This window comes from Macrobrachium nipponense, chromosome 11 (genome assembly GCF_015104395.2).
Source record: "Macrobrachium nipponense isolate FS-2020 chromosome 11, ASM1510439v2, whole genome shotgun sequence".
NCBI classification, from domain to species: Eukaryota; Metazoa; Arthropoda; class Malacostraca; order Decapoda; family Palaemonidae; genus Macrobrachium; species Macrobrachium nipponense.
This window is the reverse complement of record NC_061087.1, coordinates 28,498,860-28,523,868: the sequence shown is the minus strand read 5'-3', so window position 1 is coordinate 28,523,868 and position 25,009 is coordinate 28,498,860. Positions and strand designations below refer to the sequence as shown.

The 25,009-nt window shown below is 44.4% G+C and overlaps 1 protein-coding gene across 1 annotated transcript in view; it reads right to left on the bottom strand.

Annotated features, from left to right (window-relative positions):
- Positions 1-23,006, bottom strand: part of LOC135200193 (protein mago nashi homolog) — a 35,159-nt gene extending 12,153 nt beyond the window's left edge. The window contains exons 1-2 of the mRNA XM_064228660.1: positions 22,790-23,006; positions 7,596-7,654 (exon numbers count right to left, since the gene is read on the bottom strand). Coding sequence (XP_064084730.1) covers positions 7,596-7,654; positions 22,790-22,880 — 150 coding nt within the window. The 5' untranslated portion in view covers positions 22,881-23,006. The remainder of the gene's footprint in view (positions 1-7,595; positions 7,655-22,789) is intronic.
- Between the last annotated feature and the right edge of the window lie 2,003 nt (positions 23,007-25,009).

Genomic DNA, 25,009 nt, shown 5'->3' with positions numbered 1-25,009 from the left:
AAAAACTTGCCTGGACGCTGTCGTAACTTATGAAAGTGTTGCATATTCTCCACTCTTTCCTCGTTCTCAATTTACGTCATGAGTCAGAGCAAAACCTCTCACGTTCCCTTCATGATGGGAAGTGCTGTGAAGTTTGAACTGTCCGTTTTGTAACCGTCACTCATTTGTTTGGTTGGGCCACTCTCGCAGAAGACGGACACGCTCATAGACGGATAGCCGTGTTGGACGCACGCGACGGATTTGGTGGGGCCTTAGCAAGGGTGCCGAGGGCACAAAAAGTGCTAACTATGATGCAGACAAACTGCCAACGGCCGTAGCCCCACCCCACCAGGCAATTACCGCAGTAAGCACGTTACGTCTCACACACCTAAGGTATATAAATGGGAACGAAGAAGGAAGATTACTAACTACCCTATGAAAGGAGTGGGTGATGACACAACCGGTATCGATAGTCAACGATGGCGCAGATGAATCTCTAACTGCCGTATCCTCCGCAAGAACTACGGAGGACACATTACGTCTCAAAACACATAGGATGAAAATACAGAGTTGCGGATACCGCGGTACCGCCTTGAAGCATCAACACCAGCAGCCTGAGAACTACAGGACCAGTGGAAGGTGCGGTGCTACGAAGGCAGCCCCCTCCAAAATTACTTCCTTTAACCCCAAAGAGAGAGAGAGAGAGAGAGAGAGAGAGAGATAGAGATGAGAGTAGAGAGAGAGAGAGAGAGAGAGAGAGAGAGAGAGGTTGAAATCTCCAAATTTCAGGATGAAACGCTGAAAACTCTGGCTCTGCTGTGTTACTGACAAAGAAAACAGGATGAGCGAAAAGATTCCGAAGCAACATTCGAAGAATGACCAGATAAAGATTGTGTAAAGACATAGGTTTTAACAGAAAAACTGGGCGAGAGAGAAAACTGGACCGACTCTGTTCCCGACGATAATCTGACAAACATTAGAAATCAGGAAAATTATTCAAGACGTGATCGTGAATAGAGTCCGTATTGAAGCTACAGTAATTGACTTGCGCTAATTCAATTTACGATGGGGTTAGTAATTAAAATCGGCACTACATTGCAAATAAGTCTTCCTATATCTCTTGCGCAGCTGGCGTAGGCAGCAGCGTGCAGTCAGACAGATTGTTGAGGTTAAAATAGAATTTAGGCCAAAGGCCGAGTATTGGGACCTATGAGGTCATTCAGCGCTGAAAGGAAATTGACAGAAAAGTGTTTCAAAAGGTGTAACAGGAAGAAAAACCTCTCTGTTGCACAATCAATCAAGTGTTAGGAGAGGGTGGAAAATAAGATGAATATGGCAAATATGAAATCAGGAGAGAGAGAGAGAGAGACCTTACCTTACAGACCTTACATCTTGTTCGGGTTGCCCCAGGTCCCTCAGTGTGAGGCACCTCTAATGTCTACCAGAGAGTTGCTAGTACATCTTCCGGTATATTTTGCATCTTCCAATCTTGGATGGTCTGGGATGCAGTTTAGATATTTGTCGAGCTTATTCTTAAACACATCTACGCTCACTCCTGATATATTCCTCAGATGAGCTGGCAACGCATTGAATAGACGCTGCATTATCGATGCTGGTGCGTAGTGGATTAATGTCCTGTGTGCTTTCCTTATTTTTCCTGGTATAGTTTTGGGCACTATTAATCTACCTCTGCTTGCTCTTTCTGATATTTTTAGTTCCATGATATTTTCTGCTATTCCTTCTATCTGTTTCCATGCCTGAATTATCATGTAGCGTTCTCTTCTCCTTTCTAGACTATATAATTTTAAGAATTGTAGTCTTTCCCAGTAGTCAAGGTCTTTAACTTCTTCTATTCTAGCTGTAAAGGACCTTTGTACACTCTCTATTTGTGCAATATCCTTTTGATAGTGTGGGTACCATATCATATTGCAATATTCAAGTGGGACTACGAACAGGTGTTTTATAAAGCATAACTCATGGTCAGCTTTTCTTGTTTTGAAGTGCTTGTAACAACATTCCCATTTTGCTTACATTTTTGCCAACAGAGTTGCTATTTGATCATTGCATAACATGTTCCTATTCATCATCACACCAAGGTCTTTAACTGCTTCCTTATTTGTCATTGTCTCATTATTAGGTCCCTTATATGCATATAGCTTTCTTTCTCTGTCTCCATAATTTATTGATTCAAATTTATCAGAGTTAAATACCATCCTATTTACCTCTGCCCAATCATATACTTTGTTAAGGTCTCTTTGTAGAGCGTTCCTATTCTCACAAGTAAGTTTAATCTACTTATTCTTGTGTCATCTGCGAAACTACTCACTACCGAATCCTTAACATTATTGTCTATGTCTTCAATCATAATAACAAACAGTATTGCAGCTAACACCGTACCTTGCGGCACACCGGATATTACCTTGGCTTCATCCGATTTCTCGTCGTTTGCAATAACTATCTGTTTTCTGTTGTGTAAAAATTCTTTTAACCATCTTCCTACTTTATCCACGATATTGTGTTTTCTAATTTTCTTCGCTAATATATTATGGTCTACTTTATCAAAAGCATTTGCAAAGTCTAAATAAACCACATCTGTTTCATTTCCGCTTTTCATATTTTTGAATATGTTCTCACGGTGGACTAACAGTTGGGTTTGTGTACTTTTTCCGGGTACGAAACCATGTTGTCCTTTATTAAACAAATTATTTTTTATTAAATGTTTCATAATATTTTTCTTCATTACCCTTTCATACACTTTCATAATATGTGATGTTAGACTCACAGGCCTATAATTACTTGCCTCTAGTCTTGAGAGAGAGAGAGAGAGAGAGAGAAATTGCAATCGTCTAACATCCCCACCTCCATAAATTTGCACCCTCTTCTAAGTTAAAAAGTATTATCTTAATGATAATATATACTCGTATAACTGCGTACAGCTATGAACAACCGAACGAGAACTTGTTGCTAATACGATGGAATCTGATAGCAACATCATTTATTGTATTCATCCGCGTGCAACAGTAATTACTGTATTCATGTTATAAATGTAGCTGAAGCTGATAAGGCAATATTAAGTGCATCAGCAACCTAGATAGCAGTTCCAAGCTTTTGTGTGAATTCAAACGCAGCCATGGTAAAAGAAACTGATACAGTTGGGCCTCACTTAGTCGCGGATCAGCAATCACGGATTCAGTTAATCACAGGTTTTTCCTTGGACCCCTTCTCAGTCTATATTGCTGGTATGAATCTGTGGTAGCCTAAGCCTCGTCCGGTTCCGATAACCAACAAATGCATGAACAGATTCACATTATGATATCAACTGACAATAAAGGTAATAAAACCATTCTCACCTTATATATTATTGGCATATCTTCATAATATATAGCCTATTCATGGAATAATCCCACATCATTGACATCGACTTGTAGTTGAGAGGCCAGCAGAAGAAATGTAACATTGAGTTACACTTAACAGCACCTTTGTCATTCTTAACATTTTAGATATGTTAATACTAGTAGTAGTGTAATTACAGTAGTAATAACATTTAGGAAAACATTAATTTTCAATTTGAACTTCATTATTGTTTTTGGTATAACGTAATCAACTTCTCTGAACACTGCAGTAATACAAACGATAATTGTCATAGATTATCGTATTGTTGTTTGCGATCGGAGACGAAGCGTAAACGTAATAAACCATTTATACCTTATATATTATTGTCATATATTCATAATAAAACGCATATCTTATATATTATTGGCATATCTTCATAATAAAAGCCTCTTCAAGGAATAATTCCTTGGGGAATGCATTTTTCAAAAGACAAAAATACACTTTACATGTTTACAGCATGCAATGATTACTTTATTTTGATGTGATTACGTACATTAATATTACAGTATGGTACTCTAAGCAGTACAGTAACTATTTTTTCATCATAAATGTATATTCATTCATGAAAAAAATATGTATGACCACCGTGACGTCACCAAACCTAGTCTCGTTCGTACATACTATTTTTTTTTTTACGTAAGTATCCTCTAAATTCTGTCATAAATCACTTTACTTACTTTATTTTGTGGAGCCCAATACTACGTATATCCCGGAAAATTAACGAAATCGCGAATTTTATCATAGAGCAAGATTCACTAATTACTGTGTTTTCTTCTTCTTTTCATGACTAAATGCATTTTACAAATTTTCAAATACTATGAATGTAAATAGCAAAATCTCTCTCTCTCTCTCTTGCAGAAAAAACTATAATACTTATCTATTATTATCATAATAAAAGAACAAAATGGTCATTTATTCTTTCTGTGATTTACGAAACTGCTTCAATACAACTTTTATAGTTGACTCAATGATTATCACATTATAACAGTATACAAGAGAATATCTTATTACTATCCATGTTTCATTTCTTATTACCATAAAAATATTTAAAATACAAATTTCATTATGTTATTCTCGAGCTAAGCTAGTAACAGTATGCTCGTCCTAAGCTGCTCTCTCAAGCTATTCAACATTTACTCTTATCCCAAGCTGTGCTCTCTCTCTCTCTCTCTCTCTCTCTCTCTCTCTCTCTCTCTCTCTCTCTCTCTCTCTCTCTCAATGAAATATGAATTACTGTATCATAATATCATAAACTATTATGTACAAAGTTAAAAATAATAATAATTCCATTAATAAATTTGTTTCTTTTAGCAACTAAATTGTTTTCCAAAATAATTCTTTCGGTAATAAACATCCATCAGCTGATTCTAAATGTAAGCAAAAGACAAAACTAGATTTTTATTGCTGTATTTTGCTGTTTATACATTAATATTTACAGTAAATCATGTTTTTTTTTATCATAAATATGTTCATTCACAAAATAGATATACTATGTACTTTTAGTTTGGTGCAGCAGCCAAATCATGAAAATAGAAAGGAACTGTTAGGTAATATACTTTTGCTTGCTGATCTGATGAAGGGGAAATTGAAGATAGGAAAGAATAACTTTGAAACTGTCTTGAATTTAGTTTAAGTTTGATAGTTGAAGACATATTTGGTGCTTCAACTAAAGTGGGCAGTTATAAACATTGAAATAGTGGTCTTGGGTGGGTTAATTATTGAAGTAGGCAGTTTAAAGCAATTTTTAGGGGGGGTAACAGGATAACACGGGTATTTACTTATCACGGGGAGGTTCTGGGCCCTATCCCCCGGGATTATCGAGGCCCTACTGTAGCATGAGAGCTCATTTACTGTTGTTTCACACCGACAAAAGATTAATAAAGTAAGGTTCATAATACCTATGAAAACGAGTGAAAACGAACGGAATCGCTGAATTTTACGTGATCTAACCTGAGGGAAAAACTAGCTTCCAATGAGACTATTAGTCAAATTTTAGCCTTAAATTACAACGTTAGACGAACAATATGACTTCGTTCCATATAAGTTAAGTATCCAGATATTCATTTATGCTAACTAGGAACAAAAACATTAGCCGAAACCAAGTGATATGGTTGAATCTGGAGCCAAGGAAATAGACTAGCCGGCATCATTGTCTGTCTAAGCCATGCCTCCTTACAATAGTGCTGTTTTGACGACAAGCTTGTGTCATTGTAATTTAATTGAAAATTAATCAATTACATATTCAAGGTAATTAAATGTAACTTTATTAGGCCTAATATTAATTTCAGTTGTCACTGTAATTCAATAATACAACTGGTAATTATTTGTAACTGTAATTGACATAAGCACAATGTAATTACTGACGGCAATTAGTCTGTTAAACAGATGAAGACATCATACATACGAATTCCTTATATCTGATATCTGATTATATGGCACAAGATACCATTATTGACTATGTTAAATAAAATGACAACATAGTTGAAAACACGTCTCCTTCAAGACGACAAACATGGCATAAGTAAGGAAGAGTTGTTACGTTAGTAATGCTAGCCAATCAGGACAAGAATGAGTTGGATACGGCAACGCAAACTCGTATTCGCCATCAGCTGATTCCAGAGCGAGAATGACTGCCAAGAGTATTTATACTATGCTAGTATGATAATACATATAATACACTTATAATGCTTTAGTCGGACAGAATCTGATCTTCATTCCTATTCGATTACATTCATATTGAATTATCCTAAGATCAGATTCTCGTTCGTGTTCAATTTACACTGTAAAAATTACTCTACCTATCTGTAGTACAGCAAATACTTTAGGCTAGGCTACTGTATATGCATACGATCTATCATATTGAACACTAGGCTAGCCATAGTTAATTTTATTCGATTTCCTACATACTGAATTATCGTAGGTCAATATGCATTGAACAGAGAATTAGTTGATATTAACAATTACCATATCGTATAAGTAGAGGTAAGGAACCCTTAAGACGAAGGAGCAGGATTCAACCCTTCAGAACTCGACAGACCCGAAACCAGATCTGAACGACCAACCATGGCCTAAAAAGCTTCTGATGCAAGGAACTCAAAGCAGGAAAAACCCAAAGAGGCTCTAAGGACACTGTCCCTCTATAAACTGCTACTTATAATAGAAAAACCGACCGGAAGAAGCCTGCACTTCTCTTCCTAAACACTATGTAGCCTATTATCCCTACTCGTCTGTATCTGACCTCAATTTTCATCATCCTGAGAACTTACACATCGAGAGAAGGGGAAATCTGCTGCCAACACTGCCTGCTCCGTGCCGGGGGGGCTGGCGGAACCTACCCACTTGGAGGCTTACGGTTCTCCATTACCCCCAGCACCCGTTAGGGCTGGTTCTGGAACAGGCAGGGGGCCTGAAAAAGAACGATTAGAATCAACTATACTACTACTACCACTATCTCTATTTTGGCTAAATTATTCGTCAGGCTAGAAATATGCTAAACATACTAGATGATAACCTGTCCACTAATTTCTTGAATAACTAACTCTAATGTTTCCTTGTCTCCTGACCAAGACAACCATCTCTGACTGGTATTGCACTGAACCTTCCTACACGAAATAACGAAAAGAACGTCGATCTTGTGTGAGGGTACTCATCCTAAGCTTGCAGGGCGTGCAGAACCGATGTCCAGCAGTAGAAGGCTCGATTGTCGAACTGTAAATGAATTAGAAGCAGAGACGTTTATTTTAGAGCCGATGAGCACCAACATGTCCAGCGGCGACGACGTTTATTTTCTAACTTATCCATAGCGAGTACAAAGTAGCTATCCAAAGTCAAACGGGAGAAAAAACGTTAATCACAGTCCAAGGTCGTAATCTGTATCCAAAATACGAAAACACTTTGAGTGGGGTCAGGCGAAATGACCAAAAGTTCGCCTGATGTGGGACTAATCCGCACAGCATGGCAAACAAGAAACAATTGAGGAGACAGGCCTCTGGTGGCCGGTGGCTGGTATTTGCGGCAGCATTGCCAACGTTAACACAGGTAACTCATTTGACTAGATTTTACCTGCAGCGTTTGTAACACTGACAGTTAAAATTACCCACTTAGTGGGTAAATATGTGGGGATATAGTTCGGGCTGGTCAGTGACCAGGGCTAATTCAGGTGTTCAGGGAGTGTATTGCAATATAGAAATTATTACTTATATTGCCATGAAAAAATCCCTTACCTCTTTTCGGATCATGACATCATTCTTGTAATTCGAGTTATTGGCATAACGAAGTTTGCCTGTGGAAGAGAGATTTTGTCATTAACAAGAAATTTATTTACAAGATATAATAGTACAAACTGCTCTAAAAATTAACCATGAATCATACTGTAAATGATAAACTCCATATCTTGATTTACTAAATAAGAGAATACTACAGGAAAATGATAGGCAGCAATCCAAGCGAATTTGACTTCACTAGGACATTTCCTCCTTGACAATGTCTTAGTAAAGACGAAAGCGCTTGGATTTCTGCCTCTCATTTTCCTGTGGTATTCGCTTATTTAACGAAGTCACCTGCATCTACTGTGATTTTTTAAGCATCTTGATTTACATTAAAACACAAGCTCAAGCTATAATTTTTACCTATCACCTATGAATAACCAAGAATTAAAATATATGCACATATTTTTAAACTACTGTATACCCTATTCTCCTACTATAAGTGACATAACAGAATTGCAATCCATTTCCAATGCAATACATGTAAAATATAAATGGGAATATTAGATATTTTCCTAAAATGACAATTTGTCGAAAATTGCATTTTTCCTAACTATACAAACCTGAGGTCCTTTAACAATAGGAAGTAGCTAGCGGCAGCTGGAACGGTCGTAAGCTTCGAACAAGGGGAGAACGGTAGTTAACTGCTTGTCCGATCGTCGCGCGGCAAACAAATCACTTTTGCTTTTGGCCCATGCAAAATACGCAGAGTGAGGGGTGGCATGAGGAGGGACTATATGTAAAGGACCTCAGGTTTGTATAGTTAGGAAAAATGCAATTTTCGACAAAATGTTATTGTTATAATACAATTAAGTTTGTTCATACTTACCTGGCAGATATATATAGCTGTATTCTCCGAAGTCCGACAGAATTTCAAAATTCGCGGCACACGCAGTGGGCGGCCAGGTGGTAGTACCCATTCCCGCCGCTGGGAGGCGGATATCAGGAACTATTCCCATTTTCTATTCATATTTTATCAGTGCCACTGTCTCCTGAGGGGAGGTGGGTGGGCACTTTAATTATATATATCTGCCAGGTAAGTATGAACAAACTTAATTGTATTATAACAATAACATTTTGTTCATGAAACTTACCTGACAGATATATATATAGCTGAATCCCACCTTCGGATGGTGGGAAGAGACAGAATAGGATTTTTGGGAAACTAAATTAAGTAGATGATATACATCTTGGTTCCTCACCTGTTAGCATAGCCGACTTCGTGATTACTGTCACCAAAGTCTGCTTCTGCGTTACTAGAGTTGCCAGCGAGGTAGAGACCTGTAATGCTGGTGCGCTCTAGATGATCTGTCAACGGGGGCGTGACCACAATGTGACTAGACCATATGACCATACTTCTGAGGGCAACGAAGCTAAAAACCACCACCTGACCTAACCTAACCTATCAAAGTTAGTTCCATAACTTCTAGGCTAAAGAAAAGGAACGCGCCTCAAGCGACCAACCCTTCAAAGTTAAAAGCACACCTATCCCTTTTCTATAGGATAGGATTCGTGTTGCTTGCTGCCCCCAATAATATATCTACGGATATGTATGGTCCTAGCGACTTACAGATCTCAAATGTCGTCTTCACATCCCGTCGGTAGTGTGAAGCGAACACAGAGTTGCTTCGCTAAAGCGTGGCACTCAGGATGTTACTGAGTGTCATGCCCTGTTGAAATGCTTCCGAGGCCGCGCCCTCACCTCTTGAGCATTCATATTAAGAAAAATCTCAAATCTTTATGCAAACATAATGAATGAGACTTCTTAAAAGAACTCCTTGACTATAATGCCAGGGTGTTCTTGGACATGAACCAGTCTGGTCTTTTACGGAACACCGCAGATTGTCCGTTGACCTCGACTTTCCATAGTTTTATCAAGATAAAACTTGAGAGACCCGACAGGGCACAGGACTCTCTAATGCCTTTGCCCAACAATTTGTGCCATACCCTTGGTCTCCAAGCCTTCGGGTCAAGGGTTAGACAGGTTTTCGTTCTTATCAAGAACGGAAGGCTTAGAGGACAGACCGCATTATGTCCTTTAAAGCTAAAACCTCTGATGATGGCTAAAACCTCAACTAACCCTCTTTTGCCGTGGCTAGAGCGGTTAGAATGTTATCCTTTCTGGTCACGTGTATTAAGTTCGCAGAAAGGATAGGTTCGAAATGCTTTTGGCATCAGAAACTCAGACTACGTCTAAGTTCCATGCCGGAACCTGCGATCCAGAGAATTTCAAGATCTCCCCAGACCTCAAAGATCGTGAAGCTTTGTTGTTTGACAGAACCGAATCTCTGAGCCTAGAGGCCGTCAACAACATATTTGCATATTCTACAATAGTTAGGACTTCTATCTTATCTCATACTTCATACGGAAAGATAGAACCATAAAGAAATTCACAGAGGTCGAGGTGGAGGAACAGTCATTTCCCTTCACTATCTCCAGAAACGGCCCCCTCCGATTGAACACTGAAAATAGGCAGCACTGCTTTGCCTTGGCCAAGAGACTGCCATTAATCTTGAAGATCTTATCGCTTCTCGATAGTCTGAACGCCTTCAGACTCAGAGAGGAGAGATATTAGATACTTCACTAAGTGACGATGTTAGATTACACCGTTCTCTCGGGAAGGGTCTTTGGACAATTCTCTGAATTACCTGACCTCTGTGAATCCAACCTCTTAGAGGCCAACATGTGGCGACTAAAGCTAATCCTCTAGGATCATGAATAAGGGAACAACTTAAGAGGAAGCTCCTTCGTCTTCAATATGACGAAAAACTTAACGAAAGGACGCCCTCGTCTCTCCTCACTTTCGACATCCTTCTAAGTGATTACTCAGACGTCAGTAGTTGTTGCCTTCGATCGAGAAGACCCGCACGGACGTGCACTAGTTTAACGAACCTCTTGAGGATCGTTACGTTCCGTGCCCAAGCCCATAACCAATTCTCTCTTCTTGAGCTATGAGAGAGCTGAGAAATTATCCGAGATGATTTGGGCCACTCGATCCAAACTCACCCTTCGAGGAACTGGAGAGCCGACCAATTGGCTTCCAATTCTTTCAGACAATGTGCCAGAACATCTGTTCCTCTGTTCGGATGTCTGGCACCCTCTCGCTATCACCCGAGGTGATCCTCAAGCCGTTGAGAGAAAATTAGAATTATTACAAGATCTTTGATGTTATTCCAATTTCTTCGTGAGGAAAATTGTAGAGGTCTGAATTGCTGTTTATTCAGGGAAAACAAGCTTTTCCAGCGAGGAAATGGTCCCCAGCAAACTCATCCATTCCCTCACTCAGCCTGCTTCCTTCCCTAAATAAGGCTGCGCTTTGCATAAGCAGGAGAGCATTATTATAGTGCTATGCCGCGGTAGATTCGTACAGAATTCTGTTACCGTGCGGTAAACCCGCACCGAACAAGTATAAGATATATCTTGTTGAAATTTTCTAAGTAAACGGAAGGCATGTTCATTCATGATTACTAGAAATTTCCTCAACCCGAGGCTAAAATCCATGATCGTAGGGCAGAGAGGCGGTTTATTCAGCCATTCCCGCAAGGGAGAGAGACGTAACCAACCGCGCATGACACCTAGCTAGCCGGTACTGCGTAGATCATCATCACAGTAACAGCAGCCTTGTTCATCGTCTCGCACTATCTGCCTGAGTTGCCAGCTACTCCTTTTACGAAGGGATAGGTATGAAATTATCGAGCAAAAGGAAACTCTCAAGCAGGAATATTTAAACGAAACAAAATTCGCTAAATACAGAAGCTGAGTTGGTGTTGCAGTTCAATTAGAATACTTCTCGTCTAACCTGAAGAGTTGTTCTTACTCCGAAACTCTTGGAAGGTTGAAGGGAGTGTCAAATAAATACATTAGAACAACAGTTCTTTCGGCTTCTATCCGCAGAGGTAAATACGATATGCGTATATGACTTGACCCATGCGTTAGCAAAATGACGCAAAGATAAACTACGTAAGTATTGTAGTAATTTGAACATCGAATTCTCTACTACATCTTTCCTCGACGAGGAAGAGAGAAAGAAAGGGAAACCGACTGTCCACGTTCTAATGAATGAGACTTTTTAAAAGAACTCCTTGACTCTTTGCCAAGAAAAGGGAGTAATATTCGAATAGAGATCATCAAGAGAGAACCGAGGATCGAAAAGGACCGTTCAATGTTCTTATGATATTGGACATAAGACTTCCTGGATCTAGTCTACAAGTCTTTTTCTTACTCCCCGGATGAGCCTCTGAAAATGAATGAGAGCTCTTCCGAAATTTGTTAATGAGTTTATCCGCTTAAACGATAAAAAACGTTAAAATCTATGTCAATGAGAACTACCCCATTTTATGAGGGGTCCCCCACTTAAATGACAAAACGTTTAGTATCTTGACAATGGGGAAAACGTCCTTACTTGACAAAACTATTAGCACTTTGCTAATAGGGGAAACCCCTTTAACATGACCGAAAGTCACCCAGGAATCCGAGTATATAATCTTCCCGATTCTCAGAGAAATCGAAGAAGAGGAAAGAGATCGAAGAAAAAAATTCGGGTATGTCTCTCCGCTAACTCCGAATCCTTTTTAAAAATTTCTGTAAAGGAATGTCCTGTGGAGAGTCCTGAAAAAACCTCCTCTTGACGAGCGTTTAGAAAGCGTCAAGCGTCCTAAGAAACGTCCTGAACAGCAAATAAGACGCCTTTCTACAAGTCTTTTCTCTCGCAAAGCGTCCTGCCTAGCTTCCACCGAAGCATCCTGGCGAATGTCCACAAAAGCGTCCTCATAAGCGTCCTGCCGAGCGTCCTCAAAAGCGTCCTGGAAAGCGTCCTCAAAAGCGTCCTCAAAAAACGTCCTGCTTAGCTACGAGCGTGTCTGAGCAGAGAACACCAAGTCTTTCTGAACGACGCTTCAGAGAGGAACTCGTTGAGCGCCCTGATGCATGCAAGGCCCGCCAAGAGGCGTCCTGGCGAGCGACCTTGCCAACATCTCAATGTTATGACGAACCGCGTTTTGCGTATGACGTTGAATATTTTCAGTGACGTCCTCATGCGAGTCTCCATGGAGAGCCGCATGCTGCTCCTGAAGTGTGTGAACACTAAAGGACGACGTATGGCTTTCGTCTTCAAGACGGGCCTTAAAGACCTTCATACCTTCTTAAAAAGACAGTGGCCGCCTGTGCGACAACTTGCGTCTTAGTAATGCAAAAGAACATCTCCAGAAACGCACTCAGCAAAGGAACGCCGAGCGTCCGAAAGACAACCTCGCAAGGTGCTTGCCGAGCGTCCTGGAGAATGTCTCTACTTATAGGACGTCGAGCACCTCCAAAAGCTTCCTCACGTCTAAAATGCCCTTCTTATGCCGAACCAGAGACACAAGTTGTTTGACTGTGCAAAGCAGCTTGCCGGACGTCAAACTTATCAGCTTGCTTTTTCGAAGTAAAGCGAACGTTACATAACGTATACGGAGCGCCATGAGGAGAGGAGACGAATACTGAGTTGCTCCTCCAAAAGGTGGAATCTAGAATGTCCTTGATTACCAAATTCTTTTGGAATGCTAGCGAGGTTGAAACAGCTCTAACTCTATGAGCGTTCACTCGCAGAGGCTCAAATCACTCTTCTGGCAAAGATGAATGAGCCTCCTTAATAATGTATAAACGAGCGTTCACTCGCAGGAGGCTCAAATCACTCTTCTGGCAACGTATGAATGAGCCTCCTTAATGTCCCTTAGGAAAAGAGCCAGTGCATTCTTCTAAAAGGGTAAATGTGGTCTCTTTACTCTTTCATCCTCTCGTGACGAGAGAGAGGACGTGAAGCGTCCTCTTCTCTAAAGCTTCTTTAGGGGGCGCAAGTCCTTCCGAGAACTCCAACCCCTGTGTGGGGAGGACGCCTCGGAGGACGAGAAGCAATCCTTCAAGATTCGTGCACGTGCTCGATCTTCGGCAGCCTGGGAAGCGACAACAGGACCTGCCGAAAGGAAGCCAGATCAGCATGAAAAACCCGTAACCCTCCTTCGGCTTTTGACATGCCCTCTCCCTGGTTTCCTGGGAGTCCGACAGAGGTCTAGGCCTAGAGGCGTTATGGGGCCGATCTGACGTTCCCTCCTAACGAGAGAGAGGACGTGAAGCGTCCTCTTCTCTAAAGCTTCTAGAGGGCTGCGAGTCCTTCCGAGAGCTCCAACCCTTGCGCGGGAGGACGCCTCGGAGGACGAGAAGCAATCCTTCAAGATTCGTGCAAGTGCACGATCTTTAGCAGCCTGGGAAGCGTCAACAGGTTCTGCCAAAGGGACGCCAGATCGGTGGGGAGCCCCCGTAACCCTCTTGCGGCTTTCGACATGCCCTCTCCCTGAGTCCTGGGAGTCCGACAGAGGTCCAGGCCTAGAGGCATTATGGGGCCGATCTGACGCCCCTCCACAACACAAGGAGCACTACACTTCACAACACTGATTGGAGAGCGAGCACTTTAGTCTAAGATTACTTGATGTAATCCTCTAGCAGACACTTCTTCTAGGCCCGTAAGCCATACCACAGGGTTAGGCAAAATAAAATCTACAGGAGGTTAGAAGGTTCATTATTTCTAACTTCTGTTTACTGTGGAGGAAAACTCCTGATTCTAACACGCTCTAAAATGCGTACATGAATCCTACTTCTTCCGTAAGTCACACATTACACTAATTACATTGAACTTATGCAAAGAAAACATGTAAACGTCATATATACTAAGCGAGTGTCTACCGAAAGTTCCGGTAGCCTCACCCTACCCCATGCAGACAACAAAGTCTGAAACTAGGCTAACTAGCTTCAGACATCAAATGCAATGAAAAAATTTACGATAGCGTATGCCTAGCCACAAATCCAAGTCAATAATTGAAAGAATAATTAGGATACTTAAGCGGCTAATGAAGTTTCAAAATCCTAGGCGGAGGTCTGTAAACAGTTGTTTACCGACCGGCGACAGAAAAAATATGAATAGAAAATGGGAATAGTTCCTGATATCCGCCTCCCAGCGGCGGGAATGGGTACTACCACCTGGCCGCCCACTGCGTGTGCCGCGAGTTTTGAAATTCTGTCGGACTTCGGAGAATACAGCTATATATATATCTGTCAGGTAAGTTTCATGAACAAATTGTCATTTGTTCCGATACGTAATACAAACCATCGGTCCTTTAACAATAGGAAGACTCACTTCTTGGTGGGAGGAATCTGAGTCTTTGATGAACAGACTGGTGTTCGTCCATCCCTGGAATGCCTCCCTGGTCGTAAGAGCGAGGGAGGGATCCAAGCCTCTGTCCGATTGATCGGGGTGTGCACCGCAGGATCAATGGTCAGACCTCTGGGCCGAGTACTAAGAGAGAGGCAAGCGTATCTCTTCGTACCAGCATTGTAAGAACTTTTTCCTTTACATGAGCAAATATAAAGTAATGGGTTTGTCTCATGTAGGCATCCACTTTCTCCCCCTTCCCTTTGTTGGAGAAAGTGGTGGATATCACTCCTATCTCTAGTTAAAGAGATAGGATGGAGCTCTGTTGAATAGCTTACCTGCATCTGACTCCCTTCCAGCGTGGTAACTGACCAGTATCCCTCTGCCCACAGGTAGAGGTAGAGAAAGATGGTGAAGAGAAGCCAGTCACTCTCTCATTCGCACATTCATTCTCCCAGTCATACCAGGAATCGATGCTGTTCTGCCTGCTCGGGTGCTGGGTAAGCTTACACAACGTGTTGAGCAGCCACCACAGGTCCCAAGGAAAAAGTATCCAAGGACTTGTGGGCAATATCCCGAAGGTAGAAGGACGTGAAGGTGGTCTGGTTGGCCCAGACACCTGCCTTCAGGACCTGCGCCACGGAGAAGTTCTTACGGAACGCTAAGGAGGGTCCGATACCTCTGACTTCGTGGGCTCTCGGTCGGAGCGTACGGATGTCGTCGCTACCATCAGCCTCGTACGCTCTCCTGATCACCTCACGCAGCCCAGAAAGAAAGCGTGTTCTTGGAAACTTCTTTCTTGGTAACCCCAGTGCTAACGAAGAGGCGTCGACACTCAGGCCTGAGGTGTCGAGTTCTCTTCAGATAGCGCCGTAGCGCCCTCACAGGACAAAGCAGCATCTCATCCGCATCGTTATCGGTGAAGTCCAGAAGGGAGGGGATCGTGAAAGACTCGAACCTGTCGTCAGGGATCGACGGATTCTGAGTCTTGGCTACGAAGTTCGGGACGAAATCGAGCGTCACGGATCCCCAGCCTCTGGTGTGTTTAACATCATAAGAAAGACCATGTAGTTCCCCTACTCTCTTCGCCGATGCCAGGGGCCAGCAAGAAGAGGGTCTTGAGGGTCAGATCCCTGTCTGACGACTCTCGGAGTGGCTCGAAGGGTCTTCGAGTCAAACTCCTAAGGACGAGAGTCACATCCCACGCAGGGGGCCTGAGTTCCCTGGGTGGGCAAGACCTTTCGAAGCTCCTCATTAGCAAGGAGATCTCGAACGAATTCGAGATGTCCAGTCCCCTCAGTTTTTAGGACGAGAGCCAGGGCGCTTCCTTATAATCCATTTAACTGTGTGGGTACTGAGAGGAGCTTCTCCGGCGCAAGAAACACGAGGAAATCCGCTACCTGCTGAAGAGTGGCTCTGAGAGGAGACAGACCCTGTCTACGACACCAACCACAGAAGACGGCCCACTTCCCCTGGTACACAGCTGCAGAGGACTGTCGGACGTGTCCAGCCATCTCTGTTGCTGCGCTACGAGAAAAAGCCTCTCGTTCGCAAGAGATGGTGGATAACAGCCAGCCGTGAAGTTGAAGGACTGGACTGCTAGGTGGTACCGTTCTACGTGTGGCTGGGCTAGAAGGTTGTGCCAACTGGGTAGCTCTCTCGGGCGTCCGCAAGAAGAGGCCAGCAGGTCCGGATACCAAACGGCTTGGGCCGTTTGGGAGCCACCAGGATCATTCTGAGATTGGGAGTGACCAGCGCTCGACTGATCACTTTCCGAATCAGACAGAAGGGAGGAAAGGCGTAGGCGAAGAGGTTTCCCAGGGGTGTTGGAGAGCGTCCTCTGCAGCTGCCCATGGGTCCGGCACGGCTGAAAAGAAAACCTGAAGTTTTCTGTTGTGCCGGGTGGCGAACAGGTCTACGACCGGTCGCCCCACAGGTTTGAAGATCCTTTCCGCCACGTCTTGGTGTAGAGACCATTCGGTCCCTATCACCTGATCCCGACGGCTGAGCTTGTCCGCTACTACATTCCTCCTTGCCTGGAATGTAGCGTGCTGACAGCTCTATCGAGTGAGCCGTGGCCCACTCGTGCACCTGCACCGTCAACTGATGGAGCGGAAGAGACACTAGCCCCCCCTGCTTGTTGACATATGCCACTACTGTGGTGTTGTCGCACATCAACACCACTGAGTGTCCACCCAGCGGTCCTGAAACTCTCGGAGAGCGTTGAACGCCGCCTTGAGTTCCAGGACATTGATGTGAAGGTGCTTTTTCGTGATGGTCCCACACACCTGCAGTCAGCAACTCCTCCAGGTGTGCGCCCCATCCCTCGGTCGATGCGTCTGAGAACAGAAGCATCTCCGGGGGGGAGTGCGTATGGGCACTCCTCTTAAGAGGTTCTTGTCGTCGAGCCACCAGGCTAGGTCCTGCCTCACCTTTGTCCGTGATAGCCACGGGAAAGTTAAGGAGGTCCTTGGCCTGAGACCAACTCTCCCTTAGCCTCCACTGGAGAGACCGCAGGTGAAGACGCCCGTGAGGGACTAACTTCTCGAGTGACGACAGATGGCCAATCACGACTTGCCATTGCTGTGCTGCCTGTTCCACTAGGAAGAGGCGGCTGTAAAAGCCCGGTGACTGGTCCTCCACGATTTCTACAGCTCGTTTCGCCAGCATGGTCTTGATCTCCTGTCGAAGAGCGTTGTCCTTTGCTGATCCCCGGACATAGGTCTGTAGATGGACCGGTTTGGAGATGAGGGGGGGGGGGGGGGCCGAGACTCGAAGGGTAGTAGATACCCCTCCCGAAGGACGTCTACTATCCAGTTCTCGGCGCCGTAGCGCTGCCAAGTCGCCCAATGGCTCGCCAGGCACCCCCCCACTTCCGGCAGCAGGTGAGGGGGAACGCCGTCCCTAGCGTTTCCCTCCTCGTTTCGACTTCTTTCCACCAACCTCCTCGGGAAAGGAGGGTTGGGAGGAGGGCTGGTTACGGCCTCCTCTAGCAGAAGTTGAAACAGCAGGAGTCTTCACACGGGGTTTGGACGGTGCAACCGTCTTCGCCGCCGTGGAAGCGCTAGCCAAGCTCTTTGGTTTGGCCGCAGTCGCTCGAGATTGCCCAGTAACCTTCGAGACTGCCTGGTGAACTAAGCGGTCACTGTCGTCAGTGCGCCGCCTTTCCACCGCAGCGTCCACCATCTCTCCGGGAAAGAGAGCTGGGGAACTCCTAATGGGTCCATTTCGAAGCCCGAGTGCCGCCTCACGCCCGGCCCCCTTGGTCACTCGGGTAAGGACTGCGTCCCTACGTCGAAGAACCAAGTTGGCCCACAGGTTAGCAGTCTGATGGGCGAGGTAAGAGATCGCTCTTCCTCCAGACTGGCACAGTCTCCTAAAAGAAGCGTCGTCTTCGAGAGCAGAACTCCCGGAGCCGGCCGCTACTTTGGATATTGTGAGGGACCACAAATCCAACCAGGAAACTGCCTGGAATGCTGCCATAGCGGTAGATTCCAGGGCAAGTGCCTCCTGCTGCGAGAACCATAGGTTCTCCGACAGGAGCTGCTGCAGGGACACCCCTGGAGTCAGCCTCGCTAACTCCGGGTTAACCTGTTTCGGCAGTATCGGGTCTTCCGAAGGCACGTAGAATCGCCTCTGCCGCTGTAGAGGGGGAGGAAGCAGCTTCGAAGACCGTCCCGGATTTTTTTTAGCGAGTCCTCCCGTCCTGAGACGAGATTCTCCACCTGATCCAGGACTGAGTCTGCAAGCTCTGATCGCGGTAACCCCACCATCATTTTGGGTTCCCTCTTGGGACCCCAAAATGATTCGAGCCGGGACGTGGGCTCTGCCGGTGGTAGCGGCGATCCTTCCGCAAGTTCATTATGCTGACGAATCAGCTTAATGACTTCTGCAAAGTTCCTCTGTATCTCGGGAGTCATAGCCGGGTCACGAGCGGCGCACCTCTCGTGATCACTCCTCGGTCACCTCGCTCCTCCCGGTATAGCCCGAGGAGGTTGAAGGTATGGGAGAGGCAGACCTGACGCTCCCCCCCTCGCTCGCTGGCAGGACCAGCGTGCGTGGAGGGCTGCTGCTGATCGTCAACCCGCGGTGGCGATCGAGCAGCAGGCCTAGCCTTGCCGCTCGCCTGGGGCGATAGGCTCGGCTGAGAACGTCGAGACCGATCTCTAGCGTCAGGCGAGCTGCCGCTGGTCACCGTCTCCGCCCGGTCCCATCGGGAGCGGCGGACGGGTGACCTGCTAGGCTCTCTGTCGCGTCGAGACCGGCCAGCGTCCTCTCGGCGCGTCGAGCCGCTGGTACCAGCCGTGGCTGGTACCGGCGGCCGCGGGGGACTCCTTCCTCGCCTCAACCCGTGGCTGGTCAGCGACCGTCATGTCAGCCCGAGCAGCCAGTTGATCGCTGCGAGAGCGTCCACTGGCCTGGCGAGAGTCGTGTGCACGACTCTCGCCAGTCTTCTGCTCCGCGCCGCTGTCTTGACGGCGAGCGAGCTCGGACGTCAAAACTTTGGCTGGACGGTCTCCCGTGGAAGAGCGTCCACTCGGTACTTCTCGGCCGAACACGAGAAGCGGCCGAGTCGGACGGAACCTGGTTTAGCGGCAGAACCGCTAGCACCAGGTGAGGACGCGCACCTCTGGTCCCCGTCGTCTTCTTCTTTGCAGAAGAAGAGACGGGCCCCGTTCCCGAAGGAACAGGAGGACCAGCAGAAGAGCTCCCCGACTCGCCTGAGCGAGCCGGGCCCTTAGAAGATCCCGAAGGAGTCTTCTTAGGGGGGGAGGAGGCAGCCTTCTTCTTCTTCGGCTGTTTAGCCTTAGAAGTCGAAGGGGAAGGAGAGGCAGCAGACGACGAAGAAGACGACGAAGACGACGACGACACCTTCTTCCTCTTCCTCTTCTTCTTCGCCAGGCTCCGCAGGACAGACGTCAGGTCTTCCATCCAGGAGGGAGCCGGGGCAGTTGCCGAAGCAACAGGGCCCGACTGCACCTGTCTGGAAAGACCTGAGACTGTGACAGCACCACCAACAGCAGGAACAACAGGAACAGGTCCGGGAACAGCAGGAACAGCAGGAACATCATCTGAAAGGGAATGAGCAGCAGGGACAGCAACAGGTACGGCAGGCACGGCAGGTACCACAGGAGAGCCAGGCGTCCTGTCGGCAGCTACCGTCATCCTCGGCACTGGCGGCAGGTCCAGGGGGGGGGGGGGGGGTACTCTTGGGGCAGCGGAAGTCCGGGGTCGGCAATACAAAGAACCCAGGTGGCGGTGGCACCGTCCTCTTTGGTACGGCAGCAATCGGTTTTTGAATTGCAGCCGTGGGTGTTACCGACATTACATGTGGTGTGTACACCAAGTGCGGTGGCATCTCATATGCTGGTGTAGAAATTGTAGTGGTAGTAGTGGTTACCGTACCATGAGTGACCACTGCCGACCCCGCCAACCGCTGAATCAACCCCTGTATGCTAGGCACTCCCTGCAGTCCCAGCGACTCCCACACCTGTCCCAGGTCGTCCTTCGCTGATGGCACACCTGCGGAAGCAACAGTCGGGTTAGTTAGAGGGGTTTCCTCACGCTTGGGGGAGAAGAACCCCACCCAGAGCGGACGGAAGACCCCGAGTACAACTGGACGTCCGGGTAGCGGGCGCCCTCCTCCACACTCGACGGATCGAGAGAGGAGAAGGACTCCGCTACCCCCCCCGCAGGGGAAGGCGCGAAACGTGGGGGCTGGCCAGGGGGCAGGAAAGAGGACGAAGTGTCCGTTACCAAAGGAGTCACTGGACTTTCCGATGACTTCTTGGGCGGCCTAAGTCTCTTCCTGCCCTCGTACAGAACCCACTGCGCCTCGGACCAATGCATACAAGTTACACATGGCTCGTTGCGGGAGCACTCTCGCCCCCGACAACGAGTACAAACCTCGTGTGGATCCACATCCACAAATGATCTGAATCCGCCGCATCTACGCCCCTCCAGCCCGGGACACACTCTACGGGCGACTGGGGGGCGCGGCGAAATCTCCATTTCTTGATCACTCATCATTAATGAACAAAAGAAATGCAAAGTACTTACAACAAATACTCTCAATCACACTAGGAAAAAGAGGGCAGATACTCAAAGCAAACGACAAAGCGGGCAGAGCGATGACGAGCACGTCCTATCCACACACGGCCGAAAGCAAAAGTGATTTGTTTACCTCCCAGACGATCGGACAAGCAGTTAATTACCATTCTCCCCTTGTTCGAAGCTTACGACCGTTCCAGCTGCCGCTAGCTACTTCCTATTGTTAAAGGACCGATGGTTTGTATTACGTATCGGAACAATCTCATTTTGTCCATATTCTTAACATTCTTTTCTACTATCAACGTAGAATTTCATTCATTCCTAAATTGGTCGGGACAAATGTGAACATTCACAATACAGGAACCATGATGCTTTCAAGTTCATACCCAATTTTCACTTTAGTTTTGTCATGCACACTGATGATATATGAGCTTTTCATTGTGTAAAAAAACTATTGTACAGGCAGTTCCCGGTTATCGGTGATCTGATTTTATGGGGTTGTCTAGCAACGATAACTTGTATCACCGATTTTTGGCTATCGTCATGCTGTCAGGAACAGAACCCCCACCAATAACCAGGGACTGACAGTATTAATTTAAAATAGTTTCCTCAAAGTTCTTGATTTGTTTTTGATGAATCTGACATTAATTTCCAATGAACAAGCCAACTCGACCAATTAAAACTCCGTGTTTATAGTTCCTATTACTGTACAACTCCCAATTTATAACAATGAAACAGACTGAGCCAGTAGGACACCATAGGTTAGGGTAAGTTAGGCTAGGTTGATGGAATATCCCAGGTAAGGCAAAACCAAATACAGTATGTACTACGTATTGCATTCCTGCTCAGGATAGGACCTGCGCCCAACTAATGCTAGCTTAGGACAGGGGAACATAACTGCTTTTAAATAATCTGTTTCTTCTCCGGACATCGTAAAACCTTAGTTTTATAGTTTACTTACTACTTTAGCCTTTTCTTTATATAAATGTTGTGCATAAATAAATGTTTAGCCTAATAAAACATTCATGGTGGAAATGAATGTCAAATCTGTAAATGCCACATCAAATTCGCTAAAACTGAAGACTACTACAGTGGCCTGGTTCCTGTCAACTGCAGAGCAAAATATTTACCACTTTTTACTATTTTTATTGTTTCGTGTTTAGCACTCGCCCCCGGGGGCTAATTACAGTCGACCCCCAATAAATAAAGGTAAATTCTACATGAGCAACCCAAATACTATAGGAAACTGATATTTCGAAAGAAATACCCGACGGGAGTTATTACCTAGATCTACCTACCTAAGTGAGGTTAGGCTATAGGTAGGTAGGCTAGTATGAAAAATTAGTCATCCAGCAACCAGACAAGTTAGGCTACGCCTAGCCTAACATGGGTGATCTCTTACGTCCAATTGATATCTAATCGACCCTCTTGCATGTGATTGGATAATAGTAGAAGGCAATCTTTGACGTACTCTAGGTATTCTAAGCTAGTAAGTGTGTTAAGGGTATGCCTCCCGGTAGTACCTAACATCCCGGGCAGGCAGGATAGGAAAACCATGAGCCCTAGCCTAGATTTACATCGAGAAATACCTATAATGCTTAACAATTATATGATGATGATCATTATATAATTCGTAAACGAGAACGTCAAAATATAAACAGAACAAGTACGTAAGGGTTTGCCTGCCGGTAGTAACCTGACGGTCCGGCAGGGTAGGATAGCCACGAGCCCTAGCCTAGATTTATTTAGAAAAACAATGCTTGAAAATTGTATTATGATGATCATTGTAAAATTCGCAAACGAGAACGTCAAAATAACAAGAACATCGCCTGAGGCTTGGCTAGATGACTGACTGACTTCTAAAACGAGATCGCTGACCAGAGCAAAAACCCGCCCCATATATTTAAATAAAACTCACCATCTGGTCTAAATTCGAACTCCAAAAACTCGTGGCCGAATTTTCCTTTATGTCCGACGTAGTATCGAATGTAAAAATCGCCGCTGGACATGTTTAAAAGACAGTGGATATGTGTGTTTGTCGGCAAAGAGATGCGATACGTCTATCAACTTGTTTACTGGTGCGAAATGACGGAAGCCCCGAATTCTTGCTCGCAGCTCGCATGGGTGCAGCCGTCATCACAGTTCCGCCCGAGTCGAATCGTACCTAAGCTGTTTTAAGATGTAATTTCTTGTTATTTTAATAATTTTCTTCATATTTTCCCATAATTAAAACGTCTATCTTCCTTAAAACTGCATCTAGTCTCCATAAAGTTTTGATCTATGGGTTAAAGTAGCAGGTTTAAGCGAACGAATAACACGGGAGTTACGATACAACATTGCTGTTTTTCCATATATACGTGTATCAATGTCCCCATTAACTTAAAAATATGATAGAAATATCATTTTAGACATTGAAATACATATATTTATAGTAATAGCAGACAATTTGTCAGTTTTGAAGCGCTGTTCCGTTGACGTTGCAAAGATACATCTCTGTAACGGCACTCCCAGTTTTACTCGACATCCACCTGCACTATATTATTCCTAAACGTTTCATACTTACTAGTTTGTTCTTTAAAATTTAGACAGCATTTCCCAGTGATATAGACTGAATATATTTCCTGATGATGTCGCAAAGTTGGTTATCTTGATAATATCCCAATAAGAAACATATTAACTCCTTATATTTGGATGTATTTATGCGCCAGTCTGCAGTATTGTCTGTCAATAAACACAAGAAGAAGATCCAGCGACCAGAATTAATAACTAAGATACAAAAACTCAATAATTTATGTATTGAGAAAATAGTTTCGTTGCTTATTATTGTTTGAGAGAGAGAGAGAGAGAGAGAGAGAGAGAGAGTGAGAGAGAGAGAGAGCTTGTCATCTCTAATCATTGCTTAGGCAAACCACAGAGAAATTAAATATTGTTATTTATTTTGTTACCAGTAGCTCACACGCAAACGCGCGCACATACACAAATACACATACGCAAAAACACACACACCATATATATTTGTATGTGTTTATATATATATATATAATTATATATATTATATATATAGATATATATTATATAGATATTATGTAATTAAAAATATATATATATATATGCATTACACAGTAAAACCAAATTTGATGTTTGGGCCAGGTAACAGCATTCCCTCCATCTTAAAAAAAATTAGGGAGAAAAAAAAATCAAAGAAAGAATGAAAGCTGAGAAGAAGGGAAACCCATTTTCTTAATTAACCGGAAATATGCTCTACCGTTTCTTTAAGTGAGGCTCTTCCCATTTCGAGGACCAAGTGCCCGTCTTCATTCTCTTCTTTTTTAAATGAACCGTGGAGATATGGTGGTCTTTCTCGTGTGTGCATATATATATATATATATATATATATATATATATATATATATATATATATATATATATATGAGCTTCAGAAGGTGTCCATGATACAACCAGTAAAAGGAATCACGTTTATTTTCAACGAAACGTTTCGCACATGAAAGTTCTGTGCATCATCAGTCTGTAAGAGAGCAAAGAGACTCATAAATAACATTCAATGATAAGAACAAAGGCACTCACAAATATTAAAATAGTCTTAAAAATTAAAAATCAAAGTAAAAACAAACAAAGGTAAAGAGAGAGAGAACAACCCAAACACCAACCGTCCATAATGTAGAGAGAAGATGGAATGACTAAAAAACCAGTTGACGAAGACGACGTCAACTATGGCAGGTATAGAGTTGCTGAGGAGGTATTGCTATTGAGTGACTCAAGGGTTGTTAAATGGTCAGGATTTTTGACATAATCTATTATTTTGAATTGTTCTTTTTGGATTTCAATTTTGCAATTAGAAGCGTGGTTCCTGATATTGGAAAATTCAGGTTGTTTTATTTTCTGACCAGTACGGAAGCTGAAACCCAGATGGCTACAATATCTGACCCTCAGCAGCCTCCGAGTCGATCCAACGTAAGAGCCCGGACATCCAGGGCAAGTAAATTTATATATGACGTTAGATCTCATGAAGGGCTGAAGGCGGTCTTTAAAGTAAAAGAAGGAGCCAATTGTACATGGATTATTTGTTATAAGTTTGACTCTGAGACAAGGAATCTCTTGTTCAATGATTCGTGCGAGA